The 21,218-nt window shown below is 39.8% G+C and overlaps 1 protein-coding gene across 1 annotated transcript in view; it reads left to right on the forward strand.

The window, feature by feature from the left end:
- MIB1 (MIB E3 ubiquitin protein ligase 1) overlaps positions 1-21,218 on the forward strand; it is a 141,588-nt gene that overhangs the window by 40,299 nt on the left and 80,071 nt on the right. The window contains exons 5-8 of the mRNA XM_007523664.3: positions 683-749; positions 2,491-2,695; positions 4,542-4,725; positions 18,644-18,788. Of these exons, the coding sequence (XP_007523726.1) occupies positions 683-749; positions 2,491-2,695; positions 4,542-4,725; positions 18,644-18,788 (601 nt within the window). The remainder of the gene's footprint in view (positions 1-682; positions 750-2,490; positions 2,696-4,541; positions 4,726-18,643; positions 18,789-21,218) is intronic.

A 21,218-nucleotide genomic window follows, 5' to 3' on the forward strand; every position in this document is an offset into this window, starting at 1 on the left:
ATAATTTCCTTTAAAACAAGTTAATTACTTGGCTCTGGTATCTTATAAAACTGATTAGAAAGAACAAATGAGTTGAACTCTTTTGTGGTTAAAGTATCTTTAAAATTATTATTTATTGTGTATGTGAGAGACAGAAACTGAGACCAGATCACTGCTCTACCATTTATGTGTGTGTTTTGTGTGCTAAGGATCTAGCCCTATGCACCATGGTTGCAAAACATATGCTCCACCATTACATCTCCAGCCTCATTGTTGTTTTTTTTTAAAGATTTTTATTTACTTATTGATGAGAAAGATAGGAGGAGACAGAGGAAGAACCAGACATCACTCTGGTACATGTGCTGCTGGGGATTCAACTCAGGGCCTCATGCATAGAGTCCACTGTGCCACCTCCTGGACCATTACATAGCCTTATTCTTTTAAGCATATGTTATTGAAAATATTATAGTAAAGATCCATGCATTTTAATTTTGAGCAATAAAAGAAGCTGAAGTAAAGTGTGACCTGTATGATTAGATTTATACTTTTCAGTGACTGCTTTTAAAATGTCTAGAGTGATAGCTAACCCAGAACTGTGATGTCTGTGACAATATGTTCTTAATGAACGTATTTGTGTATCTTATATATTGAACTATACTTGATGTTTTCATGGGTGATTTTTCTATTTTTTGTTCCTTCTTAGTCTGATCTGAAGTGTGTCCAGGATGCCAAAGGAGGTTCTTTCTACAGAGATCACTGCCCTGTGCTAGGTGAGTTAGCAGAGTAGAGAAAATTACTGACTCAAGAGTTCATGGTATCAGAAAAATGTCTGAGTTGAACCTTAAGGTTAGTTATCAATAATGTTATTTAAAGAGCTACATTCTGAGATTTTTTCCTAATTTTTAGTGATTTACTTAGGCATTGAAAGAGTTGTCATCTCTTGAATGGACATGCCATTTTTATAATATATATAATAATATATTTGAAAATTTTGTCTGTTAGCCATAGACTTAAATTTGTCACGATATTTACTTATTTATTTATTTATTTACCTTCAAGGTTATCACTGGGACTCGTAGCTGGCACTACAAATCCACTGCTCCTGGAGGACATTTTCTCCATTTTCTTTTATAAATAGGATAGGACAGAGAGAAATGGAGAGAGGAGGGGAAGACAGAGTGGGAGAGAAAGATAGATACCTTCAGACCTGCTTTACCACTTGTGAAGTGACCCCCCTGCAGGTGGAGAGCTGAGGGATCAAACCAGGATTCTTGTGCAGCTCCTTGCTCTTCCCGCCATGTGCACTTAACCCAGTGCACTACTGCTGGCCCCCATAATTGCTCATATTTTTTTTTGTTAGATTATCAATGTTATACTTCATAATGACAGTAGTATCTGACAGTTTATCTGACTTTTTTGATGTGGTAGTGGAACTTAGGGCTTCATACATGCTTAACATTGCTAAACAACCTCCCTGGCCCAATTTTTCCGAGGTGGATAGAGAAAAGAGGGGAGAGAGATAGACAGCAGAGATAATGCCGTCCAGTTCCACCAACCTTGGAAATCCCTTGGTGTTGTCTTTGCAACTCCCATGCCAGGGTTCAAGCCCAAGACCTCATTCATGTGTTCTATACTGGGTGCTGGGTGTGCTACCACCTGCCTCTAGACAAGTTAATGCTGGTAAATTCTTGAGATTTTGGTAAAATGTTTTTTTTTTTTTTTTTTGCTACAAGAACAGTTTCAAGATTAAGGCAATCTAATCTTATTTGTCATTAAAAGGAATATAAAAACAAAAACTATTTGGAGATTTTTTTTGTTGTTGTTGCTAAAGTATTAACTACATTCTTCTATTAAGCTTTTAGTCTCAACACTCCTTTTTTATTTTTATTATTTATTTTCCTTTTTGTTGCCCTTGTTTTTCTATTGTTGTTATAGTTATTATTGTTGTTATTGAACATTCATTCCTTTTTTTGAAATTTTATTTTATTTGTGATTTAATATTGAAACATTTTACTTTCTCATGTAAACTTTTTGTTCTTCTTTTTCAGTCATTGTAAACCATCACCTTACTTCAGCTTTTGGGTCCTAATATTTTCATTCTTTCAAATAAGTTCTCTAATACTAGAGTTTGATACATACACTAAATATTATAAGATTGTTGGTAAAGAATGCTATTTTGAGGAGTTGGGCGGTAGCACAGTGGGTTAAGTGCAGATGGCGCAAAGTGCAAGGACCCCAGTTCGAACTCCCGGCTCCCCACCTGCAGGGGAGCGGCTTCGTAAGTGGTGAAGCAGGTCTGCAGATGTCTGTCTTTCTCTTCCCCTCTTCTCTCCATTTCTTTTTGTCCTATCCAACAACAGTGACATCAGTAACAATAGTAACTACAGCAATAAAACAACAAGGGCAACAAAAGGGAATAAATAAATAAATGAGTGCTATTTTCAAATAATATAGTTGCATGTTGCTTCTATAATTTTTCTTTTTGTTTGTCATTTTTCTCTTCAATTGAAGGTGAGCAGAATGGCAACAGGAATCCTGGTGGATTGCAGATTGGTGACCTGGTAAACATAGACCTTGACCTAGAAATTGTACAGTCTTTACAGCATGGTCATGGAGGATGGACTGATGGCATGTTTGAAACTTTAACTACAACTGGAACTGTTTGTGGCATTGATGAAGATCACGACATTGTAGTACAGTATCCAAGTGGCAATAGGTTGGAAATATTTCTTGATTTTCAATAATAGCAAATACTATTAGTATATAAAGGAAAGAGCTTTACAGAAAGCAAAATAGAAAGCAGAGATACTAAGGGGGTGACGAGAGACTGTATTGTGTCTATGTGAATATATTTATGATACAATTATGTTTACTTTTTTTTAAGCCTTAAGGGAACAGAATACATCGAGCTAGTATTAGGTTAAAATAAAGCAAAAAACCCACCTGCAGGGGGAAAACTTCACGTGTAGTGAAGCAGTGCTGCAGGCGTCTCTGTCTCCCTCTCTTTCATTCTTTCTTCCTTTTTTTCCCCATAAATTCTTTTTAAAAATATATTTCTTTATTTTTCTTTTTGTTGTCCTTGTTTTTCTTTTTAAAAATATTTATTCCCTTTTGTTGCCCTTGTTGTTTTATTTGTTGTAGTTATTGTTATTGTTGTTACTGATGTTGTTGTTGGATAGGACAGAGAGAAATGGAGAGAGGAGGGGTAGAGAAAGAGAGACACCTGCAGACCTGCTTCACAGCCTGTGAAGCGACTTCCCTGCAGGTGGGGAGCTGGGAGCTCAAACTGGGATCCTCATTCTTGTCCTTGCTCTTTGCGCCATGTACGCTTAACCGACTGCCCTACTGCCTGACTCCCTCTTTTTCCCTTCCTGCCACTCCTTTCCCTCTAGATTTCTGGCTGTCTCTATCCAATAAATAAGTAAAGAAAATAAAAAATTAAAAAAAATAAAGGAAAAAAGTTCTGTGTTCATAATGGAGTCTGTAAACTTACACTGAATCAGAAAAATAAAGTCAAAACTCTTGCTCAATATTCCCTGGCTCTCCCTTTCCACAGACATGTACCTGCACACTATTCTTCATCAGCAATACTGTATTGCCTGCATATTTGCACTTATGTACCTTTGTACATATGATTTCCTACACGTAGATTGATCCTTTTTCTTTCTCTAGATTATATAATATGGGTGGCCATTGTTTCATTCTCTCTCCTCTTTCTAGTATACTTGATAGGACAGAGGGAAATTGAGAGGGGACGGGAGATAGAGAGGGTAAGAGAAAGATAGACACCTGCAGATCTTCACTCACAAAGCATTCCCCCTGCAGGTGGGGAGTGGGGGCTTGAACTGGGGTCTTTGAGTATGTGCGCTTAACCGGATATGCCCTCTCCGACCTTCCACCCTGCCAAGGATGTTCTTTATTGTATTACTTTGCATAGTGAGTATTTTGAATCACTTTAAATTATATTCTGCAGGAGAATGTTCTAAGTATGTTAGTGTATATTCATGTGATGGAATAGCTTGTAGTTATTAAATTGAAGTAGGTAAACCTATTAGGATGCATTCTCTGAGGAAAAAGTGATGTAATAATCTGTAATCTCAGCAATGGAAAAGAAAACAACCTACATTGTAAAAGTAAGTAGATTGATAATTATGGATTCTTTATGAGATCTACAAGTAAATGCAGTGGGGTCTTACAGTGGCTTCTATTCAGGTGGAGGAATAGTGATCCAGTTGTGTGCACGTGGAATGGAACTTTGACTTTCATATTGTCTGTTTCTGAAATGTTTTAATTTTTCAGCGAGTGCTTTATAAAATATTTGAATAACCTGTAAGAGAAAAAATTCTGGACACAGCTATATCTTTTTAAAGTGGTAAGATTATGGATGACTCCTATATTTGTATAATAATAAAAAGGAAATATCAGGACATAATTGCACAAATTTCTTTACTCTTTTGATGTGTTATAAGTTGTTTTTTTTCCCTCCTCCCTGCAGTGTTTTAAGAATGTTGTACTAAGATGGAGTATGCTTATCCATTTTGAATCGTGATTTTGGTCTTTAGGTGGACCTTTAATCCCGCTGTTCTCACTAAAGCAAATATTGTCCGAAGTGGAGATGCTGCTCAAGGTGCAGAAGGGGGCACCTCACAGTTTCAAGTGGGTGATCTTGTACAAGTTTGTTATGACCTGGAAAGAATTAAACTCCTGCAAAGAGGACATGGAGAATGGGCTGAAGCTATGCTTCCAGTAAGTATATATAAAATAGTTTTGGTTTAGGAATCAAACATGCTTTATGTAGTTTTGAAAAATATTTTGGTAGCCTGGGAGGTGGCACAGTGGACAAAGCATTGGACTTACAAGTATGGAGTCCCAATCATGCTTGATCAACTGGGATCACACTGACATTGGGGCTCTGTGCCGGCAAAATGATGCTTAGAGACCAGCTTTCCTTTTTATTTTTTTCTAACAAGAGAGAGAAATAAGAGAGGGAGAGAGATGCATACTCGCAGCACTGCTCCACCACTTTTTTAATACCAGAGCACTATTCAGCTCTGGCTTATGGTGGTGTGGGATATTGAACATGTGCCCTTGATGCCTCAGGCATGAGAGTCTTTTTTGCATAATCAGTATGCTGTCTCCCTTGCCCCTGCCCCATCACTTACTTCTTACAAGTATGGACTGAGAGATTGAACACATACTCATGCATGATAACCTGTGTGCTACCGGATGTGTCATCATCTAACTCTGTAAGCTCTGTAAGATGTTTATATGTAACTAAACTGACTTTCAAGTATAAAGGCTGTGTAAACTATTACAAACATTTAATGATTCAGAGAATCTTGTTCTCACAAACCTTTTCTGATGTAAAGAATGAGTTTCAGATAGCCAAAGTAGTAACTGGATAGTGCTCCTTAAATATATATTAAGATTAAAAGATAACTATTTTTATATTTATTTATTTTCCCTTTTGTTGCCCTTATTGTTTTTCATTGTTGTTGTAGTTATTGTTATTGATGTTGTCATTGTCATTGTATAGGACAAAGAGAGATGCAGAGAGGAGGGGAAGACAGGGAGATAAAGATAGACACCTGCAGACCTGCTTCACTTTCTGTGAAGCTACCCTCCCACAGGTGGGGAGCAGGGTGCTCGAACTGGGATATCCTTAAGTCAGTCCCTTGCGCTTTGCAACATGTGCGCTTAACCTGCTGCGCTACTGCCTGACTCCCAAAGATAACTATAAAGGAAAGGATGAAATAAATAGTGGCAATATGCTCCAATAATGTCAAGGGCAACTATCAAGAAAATGAGATAGGAAAGTGAGAGCTAGTGAAAAGTTTAATAATGCTTTGATTGCCTTTTAGTTATTAACAAATATAATAGCTAGTATTTTAAACATAGCATTGTGAGAAAGATCATAGAAGAATACATGAATAAATAGTTTTAATATTATAAGCCAGTAAAATATGTTAATTTTTAAATTAAAAAATTGATTTTATTTATTTACTGGAAAGAGATGGCCAGAAATCAAGAGGGAAGTCTTGAACTTGGGTTCTTGCACATCACAACTTGTGCGCCCAACCAGGTGCACCACCACCTGGCTCCTAAAAAATATATTAATTTTTAGCAAAGGAGGAAGAAGGATATGTATATGTGTATATATAGGTACATGTATGTATACATTAGTATAAAAATCACTATTAGTGGGAGTTGGGTGGTAGGTAGCACAGTAGTTTAAGTGCAGGTGGTACAAAGTGCAAGGACCAGTGTAAGGATCCTAGTTCGGGCCCCTGGTTCCCCACCTGCAGGGGAGTAGCTTCACAGGCAGTGAAGTAGATCTGTAGGTGTCTTTCTCTCCCCTCTCTGTCTTCCCTTCCTTTATCCATTTCTCTCTGTCCTATATAACAATGACAATATCAGTAACAACAATAACTACAACAACAATAAACAAGGGCAACAAAAGGGAATAAATAAATAAATATAAAAAATATTTAAAAATCTCTTCAACAAATGGTGTTGGAAAAAATTGGTTGAAACATGCAGAAGAGTGAAACTGAACCACTGTATTTCACCAAATACAAAAGTAAATTCCAAGTGGATCAAGGACTTGGATGTTAGACCAGAAACTATCAGATACTTAGAGGAAAATATTGGCAGAACTCTTTTCCGCATAAAGTTTAAAGACATCTTCAGTGAAACAAATCCAATTACAAAGAAGACTAAGGCAAGTATAAACCTAGGGGACTACATCAAATTAAAAAGCTTCTTCACAGCAAAAGAAACCACTACCCAAACCAAGAGACCCCTCATAGAATGGGAGAAGATCTTTACATGCCATACATCAGACAAGAGGCTAATAACCAACATATATAAAGAGCTTGCCAGACTCAACAATAAGACAACAAATAACCCCATCCAAAAATGGCGGGAGGACATGGACAGAATATTCACCATGGAAGAGATCCAAAAGGCTGCGAAACACATGAAAAAATGCTCCAAGTCTCTGATTGTCAGAGAAATGCAAATCAAGACAACAATGAGATATCACTTTACTCCTGTAAGAATGTCATACATCAGAAAAGGTAACAGCAGCAAATGCTGGAGAGGGTGTGGGATCAAAGGAACCCTCCTGCACTACTGATGGGAATGTAAGTTGGTCCAACCTCTGTGGAGAACAGTCTGGAGAACTCTCAGAAGACTAGAAATGGACTTACCCTATGATCCTGCAATTCCTCTCCTGGGGATATATCCTTTTTTTAAAAAGATTTTATTTATTTATTGATGAGAAAGATAGGAGGAGAGAAAGAACCAGACATCACTCTGGTACATGTGCTGCCAGGGCTTGAACTCAGGACCTCACGCTTGAGAGTCCAGCACTTTATCCACTGCGCCACCTAGCGGACCACCCTGGGGATATATCCTAAGGAACCCAACATATCCATCCAAAAAGATCTGTGTACACATAGGTCTTAGCAGCACAATTTGTCAAAACCTGGAAGCAACCCAGGTGTCCAACAACAGATGAGTGGCTGAGCAAGTTGTGTTATATATACACAATGGAATACTACTCAGCTGTTAAAAATGGTGACTTCACCGTTTTCAGCTGATCTTGGATGGACATTGAAAAAATTATGTTAAGTGAAATAAGTCAGAAACAGGATGAATATGGGATGATCTCACTCTCAGGCAGAAGTTGAAAAACAAGTTCAGAAGAAAAAAACAACAACAACAAGTAGAACCTGAAATGGAATTGGCGTATCGCACCGAAGTAAAAGACTGGAGTGGGAGGGTGGGGAGAATACAGGTCCAAGAAGGATGACAGAGGACCTAGTGGGGGTTGTATTGTTGTATGGGAAACTGGGAAATGCTATGCATGTACAAACTATTGTGTTTACTGTTGAATGTAAAACATTAATTCCATAAAGAAGTTAAAAAAATATTAAAAAATAACTATTAGCATAAGATGATGTTGGTACAGGGATAAAGAAGGGGCAAGAAGATCTTCAAAATATGCTTTGTTTTATAAATTTTATTTTCAATAAAGTACATATTTTGTACACTTATAAAACAATTATATTAAAAAGGAAACTCCTAAAAGTTCATAATCATATTAAGTAAACAACCTAAATGCTTTATTTCTTCTCAATACAACCGTGCAGAGCGGACATAAAATGTAATTTTTTTCAGGAATTTTAAAATTTATTTGGGAAAATTGAGAACATTCACATGTTAGAACATGAGAGAAAGAGGGTGAAGGAGAGAGAGAGAGAGATGCAGAGTTAATGCTCACCTTATGCTCTGGACAGAAAGCATAAAAAGTGATTTTTATTTCTGTTGGGTAAAAATCCTCTATTTTGTATTTGTAATTAATAGTAAGTTATGAGATTGTGAGATTGCAGGTTATGATTCCATACTGCATCCACAACCAAAGTTCTGTGTACTCACTCTCCCACCTCTCAAAGATTGACATTATAGTTCTCACAAATTCTTAGGAAGTGTGCTTCTGTTTTTCCTTTTCCCTTCTCCCTCTTCTATTTCTCTCTCTCTCTCTCTCTCTATTTATAGGATTTTATTTATTCATGTAGAAGACCACAGGGGAGAGAGAGAAAGAACCAGACATCACTGGTACATGTGATGCTGGGGATTGAACTCAGGACCTCAGGCTTGAGTGTCTGATGCTTTATCCACTGTGCTGTTTCCCCTTCCTCCTCCCCTCCCCCTTCTCTCTCAATTCCCCATATTAGTGAAGCCATACAGTTGTGTCTTTCTTTTTCTTTTTTAATTTTATTTATGTTTGAGAGAAATGCAGAGAGAGAGACACAGAGAGAAACACCAAAGCACTGCTCAGCTCTGGCTTATGGTGGCATGGGGATTGAACCTGGGATTTAGGAGCCTCAGGCATGAGAGTCTGTTTGCATAACCATTATGCTATCTCCCTGCCCCAATTGTGTCTTTCATCTCTTCATTTATTTTACTAAGCATAATCCCCTCCAGTTTTCCCCCATTTGGTCCCAAAGGACAGAATATTGTCTTTGGTAATTGCACAGTAGTATTTCATGGGATATATTTATATATCCTATAGCTTTAAAATTTTTTAAAAAAATATTTGTTCCCTTTTGTTGCCCTTGTTGTTTTATTGTTGTTATTATTGTTGTTATTGATGTCGTTGTCGGATAGGACAGTGAGAAATGGAGAGAGGAGGGGAAGACAGAGAGGGAGAGAAAGATAGACACCTGTAGACCTGCTTCACTGCTTCTGAAGCGACTCCCCTGCAGGTGGGGAGCTGGGGGCTTGTTGGTTGCGTCGTGGGGGAGAGAGAAGAGACTGGAGCTGAGTGGGAACAGAAATCTTTATTCACATGGCCACCCCAGAGCAGGGTGGTTTAGGCCACGTGGAGCTAGCAAAATGGCCGACTCCCACTATGCCTAGCAGCCCTTCTCTGGGTCACGAAGAGAGGAAACAAGCAGAGAGAAAGTGGAAGCAGGAGGGCTTTTATGGGAGAAATTCCAGAAGTGGTAAATCGGGTTGGGATTGACTAGAAAAAGGGGGTGGACAGAGGCAAAAGGCATGCTGGGAAGGTGTAAGCATCCTAGCAACTGTTGCAATGGTTTTAACTAATCTAGGAATACCTTGAGGGGTTAATGTGGTGGATATCTGTAAATAAAACTTACATGGAAATACAATATTTTGTGGGCCCTGCCAATGTTTGACCACATCTGCACAATTACCCAACTCGAGCTCAAACCAGGATCCTTCTGCCGTTCTTTGCTCTTGTGCCATGTGCGCTTAATCCACTGCAGTACCGCCCGGCTTCCCCCCCCCTTCAAAGTTTTAATTTATAAAGTGGAAACATAAGACCATAGGATAAGAGGGTTACAGTTCCACAGAATTCCCGCCACCAGAACTCCGTATTCCATTCCCTTCCTTGATAGTTTACCTATTCTTTATCGCTCAGAGAGCATGGACCCATAGTATTATGGGATGCAGAAGGTGGAAGGTCTGGTTTCTGTAATTGCTTCCCTGCTGAACATGGGCATTGACAGGTTGATACATAATCCCAGCCTGTCTCTCTTTCTCTAGTGGGGCAGGGCTCTGGGCAAGTGGGACTCTAGGACACATTGGTGGGTTTGTTTGCCCAGGGAAGTCCAGTTGGCATCATGGTATCATCTGGAACCTGGTGGCTGAAAAAGAATTAAGGTAAAAAGTAGAACAAATTGTTGACTAATCATGAACATAACGGCAAGAATATTGTGGATGGAGATTTGGGGTCTCCATTTTGGAACAAGCTAGTAGGTCTACTTTAGGTATATTCCAAGGAGCCCATGTCCCAACTAGTTTTTACCTCCGCCTAACATCCAATATGCAAGTGACCTAGGCTATTGTCTGGGGTGGATGGTGTCATAGTTGGAAAAAGGACTTGAAAGCTGGATCAGGGAAGAGAGTAGCTCCCAAATATGGGAAAAGTATATAAATATTATTAATTGTAAACCCCATCGACCTTATCTGGGGCCCATATTCAGCACAGGAGCCTGTATAACCTCTGCATCCCTGTAGGTCTGAGCTGCCACTCTGTGGTCATGGCTAGGAACATTCCAAGCTGTGCCAGTTTCAGGACCCATCATTCTCAGGTGATAGGCAGAGTATGCTATCCATCCTCCCTTTGGACAATGGAACATTCCCTACCATTGTTGATTCACATTGAGTGCCATGTCCTATATGGGTCCATAGAGGGGTCTGTTAAGTTGTTCCAGATGGAGATGACCAGTGACAGTGGTGAGAGGGATCTGTTAGAGTCCAGGTTTATCATGTCTTTGTGGGAATCCCAGGACTCCCTAACTAGGGCCCCAGTTGATGGGGTGGCCTGGTAGTGACTAAAGAGTCATCATTAAAGTATGCCAGTCTCTTGCCCTTATTCAGACTTTGTAGTCCTTACTTTGTCTGACAAGGTTAGCTTTGGAGTGATTGAGGTACTTACAATAGAAGGTAGTTGAGGAGGGCATCTAGGTCTAAGTAGAAGCTATTTGATTAGGTACTTTATGGTGTCTTTTTAGGTCTTTCTACTTGCTTGCTACATTTATTGACTCACTGAAAACTACTGTGTACTTTTGCTTTAAGGTATATGTTTTTCCCCAACTCCTGGATATATGTACTTATGCCCCATTTCATGGACCATGCTCTATATTTAGAATTTGAGGTTTCTCAAGAAGTGAACCACCCAAAATGAATTTAAGGAGTCTGATGATGAGCTAGGGAAGATCTCACTAGAGTGCTGAAGCTGGTGGGTTCACATTCCATGCTTGACATCTCTGGATGCAGGCTGAAGTGAAACATACTGAGTTGGTACTGGTTGCATGTCAGTTGGGATCAGCAGATGCAGTATCAGTTGGTATGAATTGGCAGAAGCCTGCAGGAAAGTGAGCCTCACCCTAGAGGTTCCAGGACTGGGAGAAATTTGGGCTTTATAGAGAAAAGGGAGGATTCCTGCTGTTTTAGGGTTTAAGAAAGCAATAGGTGGGCACTCCAGAGGGTAAGGGAAGTGGTTACAGACAAAAGGGACCTCCTGCAGAGAAACCTCATTTTCAAGATTGCCAGCTCAGTAGGGAATCAATAGAAGGCCTTTCTTTCTTTTTTTCTTTCTTTCTTTTTATTTTATTTTATTTTATTTTTTATTTTATTTAAGAAAGGATTAATTAACAAACCATAGGGTAGGAGGGGTACAACTCCACACAATTCCCACCACCCAATCTCCATATCCCACCCCCTCCCCTGATAGCTTTCCCATTCTCTATCCCTCTGGGAGCATGGACCCAGGGTCATTGTGGGTTGCAGAAGGTAGAAGGTCTGGCTTCTGTAATAGCTTCCCCACTGAACATGGGTGTTGACTGGTCGGTCCATACTCCCAGTCTGCCTCTCTCTTTCCCTAGTAGGGTGTGTCTCTGGGGAAGCTGAGCTCCAGGACACATTGGTGGGGTCTTCAATCCAGGGAAGCCTGGCCAGCATCCTGATGGCATCTGGAACCTGGTGACTGAAAAGAGAGTTAACATACAAAGCCAAACAAATTGTTGAGCAATCATGGACCCAAAGGTTGGACTAGTGGAGAGGAAGTGTTAGGGGGGTTCTCACTGCAAACTCTAGTGTACTTCTGCTTTCAGGTATATATTTTGCAGTAGTTTACGGATACGTGTGAACATGTGCTCTCTCTCACAGAAACTGGTGTATATCTAGGTTTTGGGACTTTGTTAGAAAGTGAACCACCTGAGATGAAATTAGAGTATACTATGAAAGGAAAGGTCTCACCCGAGTAATGAAGCTGAAGGGTTGTCATTCCACACGTGAAGTCTCTGGACACATTCTGAAGTGAAGCATGTTGAGGTGGCAATCGTTGCGTTGGTTAGGTTGTGATCGGCGGATGCAATATTATTTGATATGGATTGGGAGATGCATACGGGAAAGTGGGCCCTATCCAAGGGTTCCAGGACTGGGGGAAGTAGGGGCTCTATAATGGAGATGTGGGGTTCCTGCTGTCTTAGGGTTCAAAAAGACAATCGATAGTTAATGTTATCATCACATTGTTTGGTAATTGGGTTAACTTTGAAAAGTCCTTTTGTTATGGTTTGCTGTACAGTACCCAGTATCTTGTATATAGCTATGCTATTGGATGCTTCTCTTTCTTTCCCTTTCTTTCTTCCTTCCTTCCTTCCTTCCTTCCTTCCTTCCTTCCTTCCATCCTCCCTCCCCCCCTCCCTCCCTCCCTCCCTCTCTCCCTCTCTCTCTCTCTCTCTCTCTCCCTTCCTTCCTTCCTTCCTTCCTCCCTCCCTCCCCCCCCTCCCTCCCTCCCTCCCTCCCTCTCTCTCTCTCTCTCCCTCTCTCTCCCTTTCTTTCTTTCTTTCTTTCTCTCTCTCTTTCTCTCTTTCTCTCTTTCTCTCTTTTTCTATTTCTTTCCTCAGAAGGCCTGGAACTCTCTTATTGATCAACTTCCCTGACCAATCATCTTGCCTTTCCTGGGGTGGTGGGAGGCTACCACTCTACCTTTGTGTTTCCCATTCTAGCTTGTTGCTTTTTGTGATTGTTTAGGAAGGGGAAAGGTGCTGGAATAGTATAAACTGCAGATTGGTCTTTCAATACTTTTTACCTTCTTTTTTTTCTCTGTTCTTTTGTTTAATTTAAAATTATTTTTGGGAGTTTGTTTCCTTTGGCATTGCTGTTAGTTTGTTTCTCCTTCTTAATACTCTGACCAAATCAGCCTTTGTTGGTAGTGCATTGAAGTTACTGGTGGGTGATTGGTTGTCCTCTCTTTTGTGGTAGTAGTGGGTTTTTTTTGTTTGATTTTTTTTTTTTTTCATTTGTATGTTTTCTTTTTCCTTTGTTTTGTGATGTCTTTTTCACCTTCCCTGTCTCTTTCTCTTTCCTCTCTGTTTTGAAAAATCTTAGCTCTTGCTTCAGTATCTGCTGTATACACTTGTCCTTATTTGTGATCTATATTGTGTAAGAAGTCTGACATAGAAAGTTTCTTTAACTATCTGTCCCTTCCTTTATTTTTTCTCCCTTCCTATAATCTCCTAAAATCATACTCAGTAGTGGAATTTTGCAGTTGTCTGTTCTTGCTTTATTATTTTTCCCCCTGCTATTATTGCTGTTTTGTCTTTGCCGTTTGTTGATTTGTTCTGTTTTAGTGGGGAGAGTTTCTGTAGCAGACTTTGGTGAATTGCATCACTCATCGCTTTTGTTATTGTTGTATGTGCTGAGGTTGGTGACCTCAGTTGTGAGAGGCCCTTGGTTTAATGGGGCTTTTTGTCACTCAACACAACTGAGCATAAATAGCCAAGGCATGAAAATACAGAACACACCAATAAAAAATGTGGTCACATCGAAAGCAAATAAATAATCTATGGCAATGAATCCTATAACTTCTGTAGCCAGTCATCTCTTCATAAGCATTTAAGCTGCTTCTCTCTGGCTATCATGAATAATGCAGCTACAAATATAGGAATATGTCTCTTCAAATTAGTGTTTGCATATCCCTAGAGTTAATTCATGTCTGGAGTTAATTCATGTATTGTTGGATTATAAGGTAATTCCTTTTTACTTGTTTAAGGACTTTCCCTATGCTTCCCAAGGGGCCTGCCCCAGTCTGCATTCCCACCAGCAGTGTGGCAGAGTCTTTTTTTCTCCACAACCTCACCCAGGACTCTTTTCCTGTTTTGTTGATGTAGGCCATTCTCACAGGTGTGAGTTGGAATCTCAGTGTAGTTTTTTTTTCAATTATTTTTTTATTAATTTGTTTGTTGGATAGAGACAGAAATTGGGAGGGGGGCAAAAGAGATGCACCTAAAGCCCAGCTTCACCACTAGTGAAGCTTCCTCCTTGCAGCTGGGAACTGCCAGGCTAGCGTGGGGGTGCCTCTTCCAGGGCACATACTCTCTGGGTTGGAGAGAACGCAACCAGAGCCAGCCTGGGCTGCTACTCACTCAGCGACACGAGGGAGATGACTCATGAACAGATGAGGTGGTGAGGCAGTTCGATTCTTTATTGATCAGAGAGCCAAGGCTTTTAAAGGTCGGACTTAGAAGCTATAAGTTGGAAATGGAAATGGCTAGGAAAGGGGCGGAGAAAGGCAAAAGGGACTGGAAAGGTAGGAACTTCCTTAGCAACTGTTGTGAGGGTTTTAACTGGTAGGATTAATAATAATACCCCGCAGGCAGGGAGGATCTTGAGGGTAGAAAAAAGATAGATCAAAGGAATGGAATGGGTGGGGATCTTTCAGGCAAAACAATGATTATGTAGATAATATGTCTGATAAGACGAGAGGATGGATGTCCCCTCAAGTCAAGCCCTGCCAAGCTCTACCACATCCTCACAATTTCCTGACAGGGAACTAGGTGCTTGAAGTGGGGTCTCTGCACACTGTAACATGTGTGCTCAGCTGATCGCACCACCACCCAGTGTAGTTGTGATTTGTTTTTCTGTAATGATAACTGGAGTGCAGTCTTTCTTTCTTTCTTCCTTCCTTTCTCTTTCTTTCTTTCTTTCTTTCTTTCTTTCTTTCTTTCTTTCTTTCTTTCTTTCTTTTTCTCTCTCTCTTTCTTTCTTTGTTTTCTCCTCCAGGGTTATCATTGGCACTATGAATCTACTGCTCCTGGTTGCCTTTTTTAATTGGATAGGATAGAGAGAGATTGAGAGGAGAGGGGGAGATAGTAGGGAGACAGAGACACTTGCAGATGTGCTTCACTCCTTGTGAAGCAACCTGCCTGTAGGTGAGGGACTGGGGGATCAAACTGGGATCCTTGCAGCGGTCTTTCCACATAGTACTCCTGGTGCACCACTGTTTGACCCAAAGTGCAGTGTTCCTTCATGTGCCTTTGGGCCATGTGTTTATCCTCTTTTTAGAACTGTCTGTTTAGTTCTTGAGCCCACAAAAATTGATTTTTAAATATGATTTTATCCTAGATTCTTATCAGAGTATACTCAAAAGAATTACATGGAAAAATAATGATTATCTTTAAGAATCTTATTGTGCATGATAGTGTTGATACTGCTATTCTGAGATAGTTATATACAGAATGTAAGAAATGAGTAGTGAGGCTGGGTGGGGGTACTCCTGGTTGAGCACATACATTACAGTGCACAAAGATGGGGATTCAAGCCCCAGTTCCCAACTACAGGGGGAAAGCTTCCTGAGTGGTCTATCTCTCTGTCTCCCTCTCTTTTAATTTCTCTCTGTCTCTATCCAAAATAAATAAAATAAGACAATGAAAAAGAGTAGTCATGTCAACTCCACCAATGTGTCCTGGAGCTCTGCTTCCCCAGAGCCCTTCCCCACTAGGGAGAGAGAGAGAGACAGGCTGGGAGTATGGATCGACCTGTCAATGCTCATGTTCAGCGGGGAAGCAATTACAGAAGCCAGGCCTTCAACCTTCTGCACCCCATAATGACCCTGGGTCCATAATCCCAGAGGGATAAAGAATAGGAAAGCTATCAGGGGAGGGGATGGGATACAGAGTTCTGGTGGTGGGAATTGTGCGAAGTTGTACCCTCTTATCCTATGGTTTTGTCAATGTTTCTTTTTATTAAAAAAAGGGAAAGGAAATACAGTAGTTTTATTTAAGTATTTTAAAGTACTCTTTAATTTTTTTGTACCAGAGTACTGCTCAGTTCTCCGTATAACCAAGCTATCTCCCCACCCATTTATTTATTTATTTGTTTATTTTTCCTGTTCTTATTTCTCTCTCTCTTTCCCTCTTTTTAATAAATATTTATTTTGGATAGAGACAGAAATGGATGGGAAGTAGGTGATAGGGAGAGAGATTTCTTTTGTGTTATTCCATCACTCATGAAGTGTACCCACTGCAGGTGGGGACCAGGAGCTTGAACCTGGGTCCTTGTGCCTTGTGATATGTGCGTTGAGTCAGGTGTGCCTCCATCCAGAGGTACTTTTTTGATATTTAAAAAAAATTGTTTATTGTGGAATTAATGGTTTACAGTAAAATATAATAGTTTGCACCAAAGTAAAAGACTCTGGGGAGGGGGGTACAGGTCCTGGAAAAGGGATGACAGAGGACCTAGTGGGGGTTGTATGGTTATGTGGAAAACTGAGAAATGTTATGCATGTGCAAACTATTGTATTTACTGTTGGCTGTAAAACATTAATCCCCCAATAAAGAAATAAATAAATACAATAGTTTGTATGTGCACATTTCCCAGTTTTCCACATAACAATACAACCCCCACTAGGTCCTCTGCCATCTTGTTCCAGAACCTGAACTCTCCACCCACCCCACCCAGAGTCTTTTACTTTGCTGTAATACACCAACTCCAGTCCAAGTTCTGCTTAGTGATTTCCTTTCTGATCTTGTTTTTCAGCTTCTGCCTGTGAGTGAGATCATTTCATATTCATGCTTCGTTTTCTGGCCTACCTCACTTAACATGATTCCTTCAAGCTCTATCCAAGATGGGCTGAAAATGGTGAAATCACCGTTTCTAATAGCTGAGTGGTATTCCACTGTGTATGTAGACCACAACTTGCTCAGCCACTCAGCTGTTTTTGGACACCTGGATTGCTTCCAGGTTTCAGCTATGACAAATTGTGCTTGCTATGAACACAGATATATACATATCTTTTTGGATGGGTGTGTTGGGTTCCTTAGGATCTCTCCCTAGGAGAGTAATTGTAGGTTCATAGGGTAGGTCTATTTCTAGCCTTCTGAGAGTTTGCCAGACTGCTCTTGCTCTCCACAGGGGTTGGACCCATTGACATTCTCTCCATCAGTGCAGGAGGGTTCCTTTGTCCCTACAACCTCTCCAGCATTTGTTGCTGCTACCTTTTCTGATGTATGACATTCTCACAGGAGTGAAGTGATATCTCATTGTTGTCTTTATTTGCATTTCTCTTACAATCAAAGAGTTGGAGCATTTTTTTTTCTCATATATTTGTTGTTCTTTTAGGTCTCTTCTGTGGTGAATATTCTGTTCATATTCTCTCCCCATTTTTGGATGGGGTCATTTGTTTTTTTGTTGCTAAGTTTGTTGAGCTCATTATATATTTTGATTATTAGCCTCTTGTCTGATGTATGGCATGTAAAGATCTTCTCCCATTCTATGAGGGGGTCTCTTTGTTTGAGTGATGGTTTTTTTGCTATGCAGAAGCTTTTTAATTTTATATAGTCCCATAGGTTTATACTTGCCTTAGTCTTCTTTTTATTTGGATTTGTATCATTGAAGATGTCTTTAAAATTTATGCAGAAAAGAGTTCTGCCAATATTTTCCTCTAAGTATTTGATAGTTTCTGGTCTAACATCCAAGTCCTTGATCCACTTGGAATTTACTTTTGTATTTGGTGAAATACAGTGGTTCAGTTTCATTCCTCTGCATGTTTCAACCCATTGTTTCCAACACCATTTGTTGAAGAGACTCTGCTTCCCCCATTTAATAGTCTGGGCACCATTGTCAAAGATTAGATGTCCATAGATGTGGATTTTAAAGATTTATTTCATGAGAGAGAAATAGATTGAGACACACAGAGAGGAAAACCAGAATACACTGTACCATCTTAGGGCCAGGCAATGAACACATGGTCTTGTGCATGCAGATCCTGAGTTCTGCTGTTGAGTCATCTCCCCAGCTACAAAGGCCGCTTTCCATTTTCAAAGTTTTGGTTATCCACTAATGGTGCGTCTATTTTAAAAAAACAGATTACGTGCTACAACATTTTAAATGGAATGAGCAAAAGTCTGTGATGAAACATTCATGGCAGTTAGTATAAAGAACTCAGTCATAGGACTGTCCCAATCACACTTATTCAAACATGTATAATTCAAGGCCATATTTCTCCACACACCTGTAATATAATCCCTACTTGTGATTCTTTCCTCATTACAAAATCATACATGAAAGAAAATTTTCTTTTTTAAAATTTGTAACTAATAAACCCACCTAAATATGGATATTTTTAAAAGGTTTTTAAATTACAGGTGAAATAATTAAGTTAAACTAATGCCTCAATATGTAAAACGTGTAACTCATTTTTTGGAAGGGAAAAAGCACTTTTATTTTATTGCTTTATTGTTAGTGAATTTGTGTGTCTATACAGAATAGTGTTGAATTTTTATGACATACATACTTGAGCCTTGGAAACATGAATCTAATTTATTTATTTATTTTTTTGGTAAAGACGTTAGGCAAAGTTGGTCGAGTACAGCAGATTTATTCTGACAGTGATCTAAAGGTGGAGGTTTGTGGAACATCTTGGACATATAACCCAGCAGCGGTTTCCAAAGTGGCATCGGCAGGATCCGCGATCAGTAATGCGTCTGGCGGTATGTTTATTTTAAGTGTCTTTAGAATTAATATGGTCTACATGAGTGCCTTGCTGTTCTCCTGTTCTTATAGACAGGAAATGTTAACGTCTTATTCTAGATCACAGAACGTTTTAAACGTTCACTAGAATTTTTTTCTTTCCTCTCCCCCACACCCCCCTACCCCATATGGTGCTTAACCTTTTTCCAGGCTGAGGTATGGCTTACAAAGTTGAATGGATATGTGTGTTTTATTGGTTATATCAAGGATTCCTCCATATCAGATCTGAAATACCTGAAATTCAACATTCTGTTCTTTAGTCAGAACTTTTTTTCCTGCGAAAGAGCTATCATTTTCTTAGACTGCTTATTTCCTTATTCCTAACATCATTGCTAACTAATGACTTTCTTTCTGGGTGTTTTTCCATACTAGTCATTCCCCCCCCATACCATTTAATTCGCATTATTATTATACATGCAACAATGGTCAGAAAAGCATGGTGAGATGTGAATATACAGGGTGCATGGGTAGATCATGTCATAAGTCTTCTGCTTCGACTTTTTAAACACAGACTGGGTTCATTTTTTTTTTTTTTTTTTTTCTTTTAACCAGAGCACTGCTTAGCTCTGGCTTATGCGGTTCTGGGGATTGAACCTGGGACTTTGGAGCCTCAGGCATGAGAGTCTCTCTCTGCATAACCATTATGCTGTCTACCCAGATGTACAGACTGGGTTCATTACATTGTTGTCATCTTCAAAATAAAGTTGCAGGGTCAAGTTTATGATGCAAATGAGTTGTTAAGCCCAGAAAAAAAGAAAAGCTACAACAGATCTCATAATGAAACCACAAGGCAATATTCTATATTGGAAAGTGCTAATATTTAGCAAGTGCTCTAAGTCTGGCTGCAAAGTTTTTCATAATTATGCTTTGAAATAACTTCTTCACTTCCCTTCCCGCCCCTCCCCTCCCCATGCCCTCCCCTCCCTTGCCCTCCTCTCCCCTCCGCTTCCCCTCCCCTCCCTTCCCTTCCCCTCCCCTGCCCTCCCCTCCCCCTCCCTTCCCCTCCCCCCTCCCTTCCCTTCCTTTCCCCTTCCCTTCCTTTCCCCTCCCCTCCCCTTCCCTCCCCTCCCCTTCCCATCCCTCTTTCTTTTCCTGCCTCCAGTTGCTGGGGCTTGGTGACATCATTATGAATCCACTGCTGCTGGAGGCCACCCCCCCCCCCCAATTTTAGGAAAAAAAAAAAAGAAAAGAAAACAAAGTGTGGCCAGTGAGGTAGTGCAGAGGGTACAGCATTGGGTTCTCAAGCATGAGGTCCAGAATTTGATCCCTGGCATACTTGTGCCAGAGTGATGCTCTGGTGTGTCTCTCCTCTCTCTCTGTCTCTCTCTCATCTTATTAATAATAAACTAGAAAAAAAAAAGTAGAGTTACAAGTGTAAGAAGCAAGAAAGTAAGGTTAAAGATTAGGTTACCTCCATTTTTATCTACTATTATCCACTTTGTTCATCTGCCTCTTCTTTCTTGCTCTAATTTGCTTGTATATTTAGTGGTTTCTTTTTTTTTATTTAAGATTTTATTTATTAATGAACATAGGAGGAGAGAGAGAACCAGTTATCAATCTGGTACGTGTGCTTCTGGAGATTGAACCCAGGACTCATGCTTGAGAATCTAATGCTGTATCCACTGCATCACCTCCTGTTTAAATCAACCCAGAATGTGGCTGTGGATAAAGTATTGATCCGTAAGCATGAGGCCCTGAGTTTGATTCCTGGTAGTACATATACTAGAGTGATGCTTTGGTCCTCTCTGTCATGCTAATAAATAAATCTTTTTTAAAAAATATTTATTTTATTTTTTAGAGAGATGCAGAGAGAGACACACAGAGAAACACCAGAGCACTGCTCAGCTCTGGCTTATGGTGGTGTGGGGGGACTCAACCTGGGACTTTCGAGTCTCCGGCAAGAGTCTGTTTGTATAACCACTATGCTATCTCCCCCACCCTAAATAAAAAAATCTTTCAACAAATAAAAAGTCTTGTGGTATTTACTTTTGCCTTGCTATACAAGATATAGCAGGTTGGCTACATGCAAATTAAGACTGAAGAATAATTAGCATCTTGCTTTCAACTAATGTATACTTGATGTTGGTCCTCTGCCTAATTCTGTGATTTTTGTTTTGCTTTGTAACCGAATTAAAGGAGTAGAATGAGATTTCTTTGTTAATTAATACTATTTAGAAAAAAAATCATGAGATGTTCTGTATGTGCATATCTTTGTTTCGTTCTTTTAACAGTAAAAGCCAATGAATTTGGTGCCTTTTAAAATAGGTTAATGTGAGGGCCACACTTATATTGCTTACATGACAAAGTGCACCCTTTACTATTTTTAAGGACTTGGGTTTAAGTTTTGCAGCCTCCACATGGGAGCACTTTTATGGGGGAAACTTATGAGT

This window comes from Erinaceus europaeus, chromosome 15 (genome assembly GCF_950295315.1).
Source record: "Erinaceus europaeus chromosome 15, mEriEur2.1, whole genome shotgun sequence".
NCBI classification, from domain to species: domain Eukaryota; kingdom Metazoa; phylum Chordata; class Mammalia; order Eulipotyphla; family Erinaceidae; genus Erinaceus; species Erinaceus europaeus.